At 37.2% G+C, this 14,795-nt stretch overlaps 1 protein-coding gene across 2 annotated transcripts in view; it reads right to left on the bottom strand.

Annotated features, from left to right (window-relative positions):
- Positions 1–1,667: 1,667 nt before the first annotated feature.
- Positions 1,668–14,795, bottom strand: part of pax3a (paired box 3a) — a 32,274-nt gene continuing 19,146 nt past the window's right edge. For both annotated transcript variants that reach the window (XM_084411770.1, XM_084411771.1), the window contains exons 7-9: positions 13,963–14,174; positions 7,526–7,789; positions 1,668–4,284 (exon numbers count right to left, since the gene is read on the bottom strand). In XM_084411770.1, coding sequence (XP_084267896.1) covers positions 4,267–4,284; positions 7,526–7,789; positions 13,963–14,174 — 494 coding nt within the window. In that variant the 3' untranslated portion in view covers positions 1,668–4,266. The remainder of the gene's footprint in view (positions 4,285–7,525; positions 7,790–13,962; positions 14,175–14,795) is intronic.

The following is a 14,795-nucleotide window of genomic DNA, read 5'->3' as shown; positions in this document are numbered from 1 at the left end:
TATAATGGGTTTTTTACAATATGTAAAATAAGTCTCTGTTGTCCCCAGAGTATGTGAAGTTTCAGCTCAAAATACCCCACAGATAATTTTTACAGCATGTTAAAATTGTCCCTTTTTGAGTGTCAGTAAAAACGCATCATTTTGTGTGTCCCTTTAAATGCAAATGAGCTGCACCTCCCGGCACAGAGGACGGAGCTTCAAGAGCTCATGTGTGTTAGCAGCTCCTATTACCTAAAATGTCAGAAACTGTTCTGCCTTTTATGTTTAAACTGGAGTCGGACAATGATGGAGAGACTCAAGAAGAAGTGACAACATGTAGAATGCAACAGGACGTTTCTGAATGGTTAGTTGATAAATTTATGTTCCTGATGCGAAGTTAACTATTTTTTAATTAGCATATTCTGTCATCTATAAATCTATAATCTATAAAATCGCTTGTGTGGGAACTGTTGTAAGATGCCTACAGAGTGACATGCTATTGCATTTGTGTTATGTACTGTATTGCATGCGACAGCTTGAGCAGACTCACAAATGTACACAGACTTCTCAACATAGACTGCGTGTTCTCGGGGGCGGGGTTTATGTACCTTTTAGGGTTAGTGATGTCACTAACCTGGGAGGAATGTCCTGTAGTCCCTACCAGCCTTTTGTTGTAGTCCTGAAAAACTATTTCTTTAAAAGCAAATATCTTCCTTTGCTTTGAACTTTGGGGCGTTGTAACTTTGCAGATGTTGTTTATCAGCAACATCACACACTAACTAAAGTTAGAAAAGTGAAATCATAATCAACCACCCCTTTAAAGGGTTAGTTCACCCCAAAATTATGTCAGTAATTACTCACCCTCATGCTGTTCCAACCCCGTAAGACCTTCGTTCATCTTCGGAACACAAATTAAGATATTTTTTATGAAATCTGAGAGCTGGATCACTCCTCCATAGGCTGCTAGGTAATCGATATGCCAGCCCAGAAAAGTTAGTAAAGACATCGTTAAAATAGTCCAAGTGACTACAGTGGCTCAACCTTAAGTTTATCAAGCAATGAGAATACTTTTTATGGGCAAAACAACAAAAATAACGACTTTATTCAACTATTCATTTTCTTCTGTGTGGGCCTCTGAGTGAGTTCACGTAGTGTAACAGCGCAGCGCTTCTGGGTTGTACGTCAGAACGTAACCCAGAAAGTGAAAGAAAGAGCCAAAGAAAAAGTGAAAGAGCAAAAGAAAGAACGAGTGAAATAGCTAAAGAAAAAAACGAAAGAAATAGAGCGAAAGAAAAACTGAAAGAGACAAAGAAAGAGCAAAAGAAAGAATGAACTACCACCACACTCACTATAGACACTTTGATAGAGATTTTTATTTTCTTCATTATTATTTTTTTTTTATTGTATAGTGTTATTGATGATATTATGTAAAGATTTCTTTCACCATGCAAATAAAGGTATTTGAATCTTGAATCTTATAAGAGTGAAAGGAAAAAAAGAGTGAAAAAGAAAAAGAGCAAATGAAAAAGTGACAAAAGAAAGAAAGAGTGAACGAGCAAAAGAAAGAAAGTAAGAGTGAAAGAAAGATCCCTGTAGTGTTTGATGGTTTACAGCAGGCTGTGCTTCAGTCATTAACCCTTTGAGAGCTCCCTGGAGAGAAAGACTTTGTCATGAAAGAGTGTTTATGAGACTCAATATATTTCTGAATGAATAAAATTGCTCAATGAAGTTAACGGCTGAATAAACCTGATAGTTATTCTGAACCCTCATTCTAATTTTCCAAAAACAGCATTTCATACATGGTTTATTGTTTTACACAGGTGCAGAATCATTTTAAAAATGTTAGACGTGATCCAGAAAGATAATGCAATTTGTTGTTTATTTCCACACAAAAAAAAGAAAAAATTTAGAAGGACTATAAAAAAATGAAAGGGGGAAAAAAAGGCAGAGCAAAAAAGATGGGAACGATAAAGATGAACAAGAAAGGTTAAAAAAATCAATAATTTCAAAACAATAAGCTTGAATGCAATTTATTTATTTTTTCTTATAAATAGTAAATAGTGCTGCATTTGACACATTCTCCATCAACAATTATATGCAGTCGAGAACCAAAAAAACAAAGTATAAAAAACAAACAAGGTAAAAAAAATTGTTCCAATTCTTAAGATGTGAAGGCAGATGAACATTGTGTTACAGAGACAGAACAAAGTACTCAGTTATGCAAACTGTTTTTAGTGTAAAAATATTATGAAACATTATGAACCGCTGCATCATCTGGAATCTTTTCTTGCACGAAAAACAATCGGAACACACAGAGTTAAAGAACAGATGATCTTCTTGAGCGAGTGAGAACAGACGAGTGTTTATGAGGTATTGAGTGTGTATTGCACTTTCATTGGGTTCGTTTTGTGGCGTGTGTCTCTCTCTGAATGTTCAGAATAGCATACTACCATACTACTCATACTAATTCTGCAGTATGCACTATGTGTATTATGTGAATTTTCTGCAAGCAAAACTAACTAGATGACCTTCTACATTTGCCATTGCACTGTGAAATACGTAATACCACAATGCAATAGATTCAACTTGACCTTCCATTGTGACCAATGAACTCTTTGGGCCCTATTTTAACGATCTAAGCGCATGGTCTAAAGCGCACGGCGCAAGTGCACTTAGGGCGTGTCCGAATCCACTTTTGCTAGTTTAACGACGGGAAAAATGGTCGGTGCGCCCGGCGCATGGTCTGAAAGTGTTGTCTCTATTCACTTAATGAGTAATGGGTGTGTTTTGGGTGTAACGTGCAATAAACCAATCAGAGTCTCATCTCCCATTCCCTTTAAAAGCCAGTTGTGCTCGCACCTTGGCGGATTCGCTATTTACATGGCGGAATTTGCAAGCAGAAAAACTGAACACTTCTCTAGTGAGGAAACTACAGGCGCATATTAATAACGCACTCTTTAAATAACAAAAATACCGTTTTTTTTTGTTGTTGTTACTTTAGGCCAGGTTTCAGTTGGTCAATGGCACAGTCTATTTCAATTGCCTCATAGCAACACACCATCGATGCACCCGAACACACCTCGTTTTCAGACCAGCAGCCCATGGGCGAACAGATGGGCGCAAATGCATTTGCTATTTAAACAACGTGGCGCAGGACGTGAAAATGATAACTGCGTTGGGCTGAAACTAGCAAAACACACTTGCGTCGCGCCTGGCGCTGCATTGCGACGGATATATGATAGATGTATGATAGTAATCCGATTTTCTTGATTCATACAAAAGATGTTTTACACTAAATGACATTAAAATGCAACAGGTTGCATACTACAATTGACAATATTTATCATTGCATATGTTCTGTTTCTCAAACTATTTTAGCATATACTGTAGTATACAGTATGCAATAAGCGATACGATAGTATTCCATTCTGAACATCACTTCTGTCTCATACTACGGTATTTTGTGTGTGCTCAGATGAACTGGTAGTAAAGGGATCACACTTCTTCGTTTAGTCCGTCTATCTCTCTGACACGACTGAAATGCCATCGGACACTTGAGTGCATTCCTTTCAAGGTCAACCTCTTTCTCTCTTTGAAGAGGACCTGAGAGCGTTGACTTGCGAACATATCATTCTTGTCTATTTATGGATGAAAAACAAGGAAAGTTGGCACACTTTTCCGAGCCCTTATTTCCTAAATATATCAATAAAAATGTTTCAACCAAAGAGTCACCGTCACTAAAGTGCGTCCGTCAGTGGACAGCTGATATCAGAGTATATCTTCCCTGCCATTCCATGCTGTTTATAAGCACAGTCTCAGTCTTTGAGTTGTTTATTTGTCCTTTCCCTTTGTCCTCCGTGTGTCCCATGTCGCTCTTCAGGAAGGAGGCAGTAAGTGTCGTGAGAACGTGTGATGCAGTGGCCTGCTCCAAAACGGGATGGATATACGGAGAGGCTGTTTCCTCCAGGACTAAACTGTCAAACTAAGCCTTCCACCACTCACCTCGATCCTGGTCCTAAACCCAACCCAACCCTACCCACAATATCCCCCTCATAAAAACAACTCGGTCGCACTTTGGACCCACGTGCGTTGGGGAGGACCGCCGTCACCCCTGGCTTCTCCACAACGCTCCTCGCTCAGAGACCCAGTGAGGAGCGGGAGTTTGAGGATGGATGGTCATTTTGGTCAAACATTCAAGGAGAGCTCAAGTGCAAGAGTTTATGGTCAGGCCATCCATAGATCTCTTCATCTCCTTCCTGTCTGTCTTCATTCAGTCAATGCTGGGTTTCAGATAATGAAAGGCACCTGAAAGAGACAGAGACATAAATTAAAAATATGAAAAATGAAACATTTTATTTTAGCTAGTTCACTTATTTTATTTCTCATTTTCATATAGTTTAGGTTGAAATACTAAAATAAATAAAAATAAAACTTAATAAAAACTATATAAACATAAAAAAAAAAATGACAATGACAAAAACACAACAAAAATAGTAAAACTTTAACTAAAATGAAGATGAAAACATAAAAAAGAAACTTAAAAAACAATGATAGAATATCAATGATACTAAAATAATACTGATTAAATTCAATTAAAATGAATGATTTTTTTTTTTTTATTGAATATACAGTACACAAATTTAAACATCTATGTTTAAATGTATATAATTGCATATAAATTCATGTAAATTTCAACCTGCTTCTACAATATTTTATATTACTTTGTTTCTGTGGACAAATTTAACATCAGTAAATATCTCTGGAGAGTAAATAAACTAAATAAAATAACAAAATACAATACAATACATATCACATCATTTTTCCTAATTAACCTTTGCTAATTGTTTTGGGGACTATTTAAAATTTGACCGTTTTGTTTATATGTTGCAGAATTTAATATTTTTAGTAGCCTTTAGCATTTTTAAAATTGTTTTATAGGCCTGAAATGATATAATTTTATATATTTACATTAATTAAATTATATTAAACATTGGGAAGTTTACTGATGCCTCCTAGTGGGCCCTGGGACAATGGCTGAGAAACACTGGCCCTGTTTACACCTGGTATTAAGATGTGTTTTGGTCGATCGGATCACAAGTGTATGACGCTAAATGCAGGTGTAAGCGGGGTCTAAAACGTTTTGAGCTTGTCCACTCTCAACCACTTCCAGAGGTAGTCAGAAACACATTGACCGTATTGCTTTTGTAGTGTAAACGCTCATGTGGTCAAATGTGTTCCAACAGCCACAAAAGACTGCCTACTCTCCGCCTACTGACTTAATGAGTAAACATTACGGGAAGCACACTAGCCAGACAGGATTTAAACTTTGTCGGCTGAAGACCCAAAAAGACGAAAAATGTGCCAAGCGCAATGTTCGCTCACCATCCCTGATTTCTAACACACATTCACAGTGTTTGTCATTGTTTTGCGGCTATAAGAGCAGAAACGAAAGCTGCTGCTCTCCATGTTTTTCTGTCGTCTCTGGTCGCGTTCATGAAAATCGAAAGATCTGAACAAACAAAAAAAAACATACATTTACCCACCCATAGCCCTCCTGGTCGAAAATGGGCAAAAGAGACGGATTAAAACACCAGGTGTAAACAGGAATGTGTCTCCCTTGTCTACTTGTGATCCAATCGACCAAAACGCATCTTAATACCAGCTGTAAACAGGGCCACTGACATCAATATATGATTATCTCAACATAGCATTTGCCAATAGACAGACAAATTGAAATATGCAAAAGATCCAGCAAAATAAAGCACATGATTGAGAGAGCCAGTGCGTGCCAATTCCTCTAAGAATACAGACAGACAGAGCAAAAACGAGAGATTTTTGGCGGGTGAAAAGAGAGCTGTCCTATATTCAGCTCTGTATGGATCAGAGGCAATGATCAACAGCAACTACAGATCTGACCCGTCTGAAACACATGGTTCTAATATCTGCCTGCCACGGGCCATTCTACTCCAACACGAGACCCCCGCTAACTCCTCCACGGACCCCCAGCTCTGTGCTTACGGGGTGCGGACCCCAGCAAATTAACGATATCAAGATGCAGTCCTGGATTGGGCACTCGACATGCAGTCCTGGTGTGTAAGGCCTCCCCCCCCCCCCCCCTCCGACTCTGTCAAACAAGTTCTGAGATGGCTGCTCCTCTCATTTCACTGTTTGAGTGGATCATGAACGATATCTTTGTTACCCAGAGCTCATTACATGGCTGGCTGACGGATGCCTGGAGCTGATGAGATATAGCTCATCTCACAGGGTCGTGAAAGGTTACGGGTTAAGCATCATAAACCATGACAGCGCTAACCTGTGCGGCGGCCCAGCGGATTACAACTAACTAACGTAAACTGATGATTACGTCTCAGATTAGAAGACAAATACTCCACTGGAAATAATCTCAGTTGACGTTCAGATGATCGTGTTTCTCTATAGAATCAATGACCTTTTTTTAGTTCTCTGGAAGGACTGTAGCTTAGCACGTCTTTTACTCTAAAAGGTGGAGCTGTGGGGATGCAATTTATCAAAATCATGAGGCTTACTTGTGTCAAAGTGTACAAATCAAAAATGTATAATTCAATGTTTTTTTGTTGTTGTTTTTTGTTTAAAAAAGTTTGAAAAGAGTCTTCATCCGTAGAATGAATCACTCTTCAGTAAAGAGATGATTTAAAGTCGTCATGAAATGGAAATTCCCCCTATTTTCATATTGTGAATGATTAGTCCATGCATATAATTACATTTTTATTTTATTTTTACCATTTTTGTATAATTTAAATCTAAACCAAGCCAACCAAGAAAAAAAAAATGTCCAAAATGTCATATGCTAAGCAGAAGGAAAAAAACGGTTGGCTAAAGTATTTTGTTTCTTTGGTTAATGTTATGTGAATGTGTAAATATTAGGAAGGGTCTTAAAGTCACCATGAAATCAAAATGGTAAAATCCTATTTTTTATGGAATATTGCAGCATTATAAATTATTTTTCTGTGCACATCATTACTTTTTAAATTTGTGTGCCCTCGTAATCTTTAATCAAAGTAACTTCTCCCTCTTGCAGCGACATCTCTTCTTTGATGACATGTATACTGGCATGAGGACGGGACAAACTCACATGAGATCGACCAATAGCAAACCACAACCATCCAATCAATTTCCAATGGACAAAATCAAATCCCACCCTACATTGTTTCTTGTTCAAGAAGCCGTTTCACTCGGATATACGTCACATTAAGGAAGAAAAGAAAACTTCTGACAAAATCACAACTACTGTTTCATGCCAACCTTAATGGTACATGCATATGATGTTAGGAATATTCGCTAATATATATATTATTTTTTCTAATATAGTATTTGTTTGCATAATAAATAAATGTAAAAAAAAAAAGAATATTTGCTTCATGAATATTTTTTTTTTTCTTAAACATTTAAGTTGGGTTCTCACATACTACAAAGCAATTCCAAAATAGAACATTTAATGTTTTTAAATGTTTTAGAATATAAATATGTGGGTCACTCTCACTACAGTACAAACAGTGCTGGTATTCACCTTACTCTGCCCATACTGGCTGTACTGGTAAGATGCCACATGGTCCACGCTGTACCCAGGTGAGCTGTAGCTGGAGGGGCAGTAGGACTGGGAGCTGGGCAGAGTCGGCATGCTGGCCAGGCCTGGCAGAGCCTCCAGTCTCTGAGAAGAGTGGCAGCTGGCAGCCATGCCCGCGCTGGGCTCCAAACCGCCCGTCAACGGAGAGAGCGCAAAATCACTCTGCGGCTGGTGGGGAACTCCACCTGGATTCAACAGCCCCATCACCTGAGAGAAAGGAAGAAGAACAGAACATTATGTTGAGTTCATTTTTTTAACAAGCAAGTTGCTGAAAAGCCCAGCCTGGACCAGTATAGATTTCTGTGCTGTTCAGGCTGGTTTATTCTCATTGGCTAATACATGACCACATTTTGGTACAAGCATCACTTTTACTATTGCTCATACTTTCGGTTTAAGTTTTGAACAAGCCGCTAACCATACTAAGTAAACGTAAAGGGACAGTTCACCCAAAAACGAAAATTCTGTCATCATTTACTCACCCTCAAGTTGTTCCAAACCTGTATGAGTTTCTTTCTTCTGCTGAACACAAAGGAAGATATTTTGAAGAATGTTGGTAACCAAATATTTGACGGTAGCCACTGACTTCCATAGTAAGGAAAAAAAATACTATGGAAGTCAATGGTTACCGATGAAAAACTCAACAACTTGAGGGTGAGTAAATAGTGACAGAATTGTCGTTTTTTGGTGAACAATCCCTTTAATATGAAATGGCACATAATTTGTCCCACATTTGTGCTCAAACTGTTCGGTACCTCAAATCCTGCAGGTAAGCTATTATTTTCCCAAGTGATCAGACTTCACATTTTCACCTGGCAGATGATAAAATGGGTGAAAAATCCCACTGACTTACAATGAAGCACCTAGCAACACCCTGGCGACCACTTCAGAAAATGTAAGTAATCATTTTTGAATTGTGTATGTAAATAGATAGTATTTAGTATAACATTTAGCTCTTTTTTTTTTTATACACCTGGAATAACTAGTTCCCAGATCTCTGAGAATGCTGCATTTTCACCAAATAAAACCATGAACATTTGCTTTTAATTTGAATTCAGCATACCAAACTAAACATAATGACAACGGTAAAGTTTTTAATTCAAAAAATCCTCCTTTCTATCAAACACCATCTGAAATGATTCGGTGACAGCGAGTAAAGATCTCTCCAGCTCACACACAGCGTGAGCTCTGGCCGCCCGTGTCTAATTGACACCAGTGACAGACAGATGGAAGCGGGACGTGAGTGTGCCATCAGTGTCTGTGAGCTCTCGACCGCTCCTTGATGGGCCAAGTACATATCAGTTCCCTCCTGCTAATCATTAATCAAAACCAGCCCGGCCCAGAAAAAATCTCCAGCACGCCGCCTGAACAACCGGCCCACTGACTCCGTCCAGAGTCCATGAGAGTCAAATTATTCCCCATCCTGCAGGACACATGGTTCCTTTTAAACAGTTACCCGGTGCAACCAAAGAGGGGGCGGAGTCAGACGAGAGGGGCTGTGTTTCCTTCCCCGTTGTGTGTTTGGGTAAAGAGCATAACCAGATGAGAAAACAAGAAGAAAACGTTCTACTTTTTTCTATCAAGAAATCCAATAGAACAAGAAAAGCAGAGGGAATGCCTGTGCCACATGCTGTGGGAAGAGGAATAACAGTCGCAGTGAAAGTATTGCACATTAAATACGTGGGTGGGTTTGCTTAGATATACTTTAGGGACAGATTTGTCCTCAGATGTGAGCTAAATCTTACAAAAACCTCCCTTTGGGGACATCTGGAAATGTCCTCAATTGAAAAAACTATTCATAAATCATGTTTTTATTTATTTAAAACCAAAAATCTCGGTTACAGTGATTCACTTACCAAGGTTATTACAGTTAACTAAAACTAAAACTATACAATATATTTTAAAATAAAATAAACGTTAATTAACAAAGAAAAAAAAAATATATATTTCGGCTATATAGGCAATATTTTTTATTTTCGTATAGTTTATCTTGACATACTAAAATAACTCAAATAAAAATATTTATAAATAAAAAAAAAAAACTTAAAATGACCAAAAAAATGACTAAACCTTTATCTAAAATGAAAATGAAAACGGACAATATAAAAATAAAACTAATTAAAAATATTAATAAAAACTATAAAAGCATCTCAATGATACTAAAACTGCATGTGATGAGCATGAAAAAATGCTCAACTTTTCTGTGTAAATTTCCATTCATTTTTCTGACAATGCAATGCCTAAAATGACTATAAAAATGAATACAAATGAAAGTTCTAATAGAAGAGTTCATTCACTTCCATTCTAATGCCACACTGTACCCAAGTTTTTGTTTTAAAAAATAAAATAATGATGGACAATCGAAATGATTTTTTTGTGGTAATCAGAGTTATGCCACAAATGCAGTGCAATGAGCTTAACTTGTTTTAAACCCAGTATATTCATTCAAAACAATAGGCATCTATGGTACTCAGCTAGGAAACCATGTGTGTTTGTGCGGTTAACACTTTTACAAGCTGTGTGAAGGGTCATGAAATTCCTCTCGGGGTTCATCTTCAACAGCTGTTCAGGACAGGAACAGGCTCAAGGCTCTAAGCGCTCACAGATTTTCAGGTGCTTTCCCCACCTTGCAGATAACTCAACGGTCACACGAGCTGACAGCGTATATCATGTACAGCAGCGCATGTGTGAGTCACACGGTGATGTGTGATGCTTAACAAATGAAAAGCACATGGAGGTTAAACTCTCTCGTTCACCTCCCCATGGGGGGCCCGGGCCCAGGCTACATGTGAGGTGAAAGAGAAAATCTTCCTTCCATGTCGAGACCACAGACAGGAGTTGTTGACAAAAAGCTTCCTCATAAAACATTTTCCCAGCCAGTGTGATGCATGTACGCAGCTGTCCGGAGGAACCTGTGGGATAAAGCATCCCACCACCGCTAGAGCTCAAACAGCAAATCCATATAAAGTGCCATTTTGATGGAATATCGTAGATTAAATACAAGTTAAGCGATTTTTGTAATTACTAATTCTTTTTTGTTGTTGTTTTTACAAACTGATGCATAAATTGAAATTATTTTTTATATTTAATTTGATTTAAACTCTGTGTTTCAACAATAGCACCATGCAAAACACTATATACATTTTCTTTTCACAAAAGTGCCTTTTTAGCACTATTTACTGAGAGGAGAACAGGCAGAAAAACTACGTATTTTTGACTTTACGAATTTGGTAACAAAGCCTTTATATATAATGCATTATAAAAGTATTTTTAATGCATTAATTATGCCTTTTAATGGACATTAAAATGCGTTGTATAATATAAGTATAATACATTAAAACATCACAAACAACTCACTTCAGGTGTAACAAGGAATCTGCAAATATTATAATGTATTTTAACTTTGGTTACAATTATTTAGGAAAAGATATATATGTATATATATACATAGATACTGTGTATATATATAGTATCTGTTCATGTTGTGTTTTTAACGCACCATGGCAATCATTCAGTACCGTGGTATTTATCAAAGTATCTCCATCTAAAACATATCTGTACTATCATATTTTTTGTTAAATTAATAGATAATAAATATAATAATATATAATTCTAAATAATCACAGTTTCGTTTGCTAATAAATTACAAACCAATCTGCAGGGACAACCCTCCTCAACACACCCCGAATCCCAAGCTTATTTCAGCATACATTAAACCACAGATAAATACATAATTCAAACAATTAGCCAACAAAGTGGCTCATTTGCATAAATTACACAGCGCATTATGGAGGGTAAATTCTCCCATTCCAATCAATTAAGAGTCTGGAGGATCTCATAATTAGAATCCCAGACGCTGAGAGTTCTAACATCGTCATGACGACGAGAATCCCTGCCCTTCAACAACACAACGGCACTGGCCGACCCTGTGCCAGGTTACAAACACACACTCACACACACTAATGGCAATAACAGACTGAGTGTGAGTGTGAGAGTTACCTGACCTCTAAGTCATTCCTGACGGAGGAATGCTGGCTTAATGACTAGGAATTGGTTCTGATTACAAACCCTGCTGCTGGGGGCGCTGCAATTAGACACACTTCAATTAATACGTCATGTTAAATAACTTTGTGCAGTTCAATTACTGTACACGAGGCGATAGTCACAATCCACGGAGAGGAGTCGTTTTTTCATAAGGTTTTTAAAATCATGAAGTGAACTTTTGCATATTTAGAAAAATAAAGACATTTTTATAACTCTTTACAATAAGGTCCCATTAGTTCACATTAGATATCAAACATTAACTAACAATGAGCAATGCATTTGTTACAGTATTTATTCATTAAAAATATAACTGTTCATTGTTAGTTCATGTTAGCTCAGGTTCATTAAATAATATTGTAACACTTTATTTTACAGTGTCCTTGTTACATGTTACGTGTACTTACCATTGTAATAACAGTAAAGTATGCATAATTACATGCAACTAACACTCAACCAAACCTTAATCCTACCCTAACCCTATAGTAAGTACATGTTGTTAATTAATATTAATTACACTGTAAAATGACACCTTAAAATAAAGTGTAACCAATAATATTAAGAGATACAGATACAATTTAGAAAAGAACATGAACTAACAAAAATATAAGCTTTAGAAGTATTTTTCATTGTTAGGTCATGGTAACAAATGGAACCTTATTGTAAAGCGTTACCAAACTTTTCAAACGAAATGTTGACATTCTGTCATTATTTACTCATCATGTCATTCCATTTTTTTCCATGAAACGGAAAAAGTCACATTGTCATGCAGATTTTTCCATGCAATAACAGTTCATTGTGAAAAAGGACTGTCAAGTCTCAAAAGTGAAAAAAAGTCTTCTGGAGCCATGAATATTATAGACTTATGAGGAACACACCCAAATTTAAGTTGAATGGACTCATGATAATTTTTTGGAGACATGGAAACAGTGAGCTGTTGTTTAATTCCTCAAAATGTTCTCTGGAAGAAAGAATGCCATTCAAGTCTGAAACAACATGAGGGTGAGTAAATAAAGACCGGATTTTTATTTTTGGGTGAACTACCCCTTTAACAAAAACGTTATTGTGACATATCATATCTCATCAATGGCGATATGTGTTTAGACAGCAGTGTTGCTTGTTTTCCATAAATCTTCCTGCCGTTTTCAGGCTTTTGCCTCTTTTATGTGTGTGTGTTTTGAGAAAGAACCTCATTCTCAACACCATCTTCTGTTTCATAGCCTCAGGGCCGCTCTCTATCTAAATCACTCTAATTTTTCTTCCGTGTCCATTTCTTTCTCTCTCTGTCCATATCTCTCATTCTATTTATCTGTATCACGCAGCACTCAGAGGGGTTTGAGCTTGAGGACAGTACCCAGAATGGCGCTCCTGTCTAATACCGGATGCTTTGAGGCAGTTAGGAGCTCATTTTCTGGTTGTTAGCACGTTGTGCGCAGCAGGCGAGCCGACAGATAACAGCTGATGAGTGTGTAATCACAAATAATTGTCTTTCACTTCTCGTTTCCATCATCATCCTATCGGTCATGTCCTACCCCTCCTCACACCTTCATTCTCACATTCACTCACATAGCCAATCCGCTCGGTGTAAAAACAGAGACCTTCAGAAAGCAACATCACAATAAATAAAGCTTGTATAGACTATTCAAAAGTTTGGGGTCAGTAAGATTTTTCTTTTTCTTTTTATTCAGCAAGGATGCATTAAATTGATAAAAGTGAAGTGACCATAAAGACGTTTATAATGAAGATTTCAAATATAAGTTACTTTCTATTCATCAAAGAATCCTGGAGAAAATGTAGCACGGTTTCCAAAGAAATATTAAGCAGTACAACTGGTTTCAACATTGAAAATAATAATAATAATAATAATAATTAATGCTTCTTAAACACCAATGTTGAGGTTAAGGAGTAATGATGCTGAAAATTCAGCTTTGACATCACAGGAATAAATTACATTTTAAAACAGTTATTTTAAATTGTAAGAATATTTCACAATATGACTGTGTTTTTAATTTAAATAAATGCACCCTTAGTGAGTATAAGATGCTTCTTACAAAGACATTTTTAAAAATGTTGACCCCAAACTGTATCTGTACTAATCTTGATAATGACTACAGTCCAGCGGTCAACACTTTCTAGTAAGACTCGTTAAATTAAACAGCTGTATTTTGTGACTGTACCTTTAAGAGTTCCGTATGACCCTGTATGATTGCCTAAAGAATTGAGTAACAACAACATCCTACCATAACACAGATTGTGTGGTGGAAACCTCTGGCAACTGGTCAATATATACAGCCATATACTATATATCCAGAACCGTATATGTCGCATCAGATGATACTGACCTGTGATGGGAGGCTGTTGGGGTTCACTGGGTTTGCATGGCCTGGCGCAGCCCCATAGCCATCCGAGTAACCAGAGAATCCATGACGTCCAGAGGAGAGGCAGTAGGCCGAACTCCCCTCCTGGGCCCCCGGTCCGCTGCCAAGCCCAGACTGATGCACTGAGGTGGGGGGAAGAGGCTGAGGCCTGTGCACAGTGCTGGGCTGATCTGACACTGGTGGGAGAGAGAGGAAGGGAAAGAAAAAGAGAGAGAGAAAGAGAAAAAGGGAAGACAGAGGCAAGAAGATATTGATGAAAAATCAAGAGGAATCTCTTTGTTAAAGTTATATACCGTTTTATTATTAAAAGTTGATCTTTGTAAAAACGAGGCCTTTTTGAATGATAATTGTTGTAAAGAATCAGACACAGCTTCTTCAAGAAACATCAAGGTGCTGTGCTGATGTAAATACCATCCAAATTCATTTCTTTGAGCGTCCAAGGACTAAATGAACCAAAAATAGTTTCAGAAACTGTTTCGAAAGTGCCATAGGGCTACTATTTAACCATTTTACATGATTGTTTAAAAAATGAAGTATACTTCCGTTCAAAAAAAGTTTGGGGTCTGTAAGATTTCTGTAAGTCTCTTCTGCTGAACAAGGCTGCATTTATTTGATCAAAAATACGATAAAACAGTAATATTGTTGTAATATTTGTATTCTATTTGAATATATTTTAAAATGTAATTTATTCCTGTGATGGCAAAACTGAATTTTCAGCATCATTTCTCTAGTCTTCAGTGTCACATGATCTTTCAGAAATCATTATAATATGCTGATTTGGTGATCAGGAAACATTT

Source organism: Rutilus rutilus (genome assembly GCF_951802725.1).
Source record: "Rutilus rutilus genome assembly, chromosome: 6".
NCBI classification, from domain to species: domain Eukaryota; kingdom Metazoa; phylum Chordata; class Actinopteri; order Cypriniformes; family Leuciscidae; genus Rutilus; species Rutilus rutilus.
The sequence above is the reverse complement of the archived record's forward strand: the minus strand, read 5'-3'. Positions and strand labels throughout refer to the sequence as shown.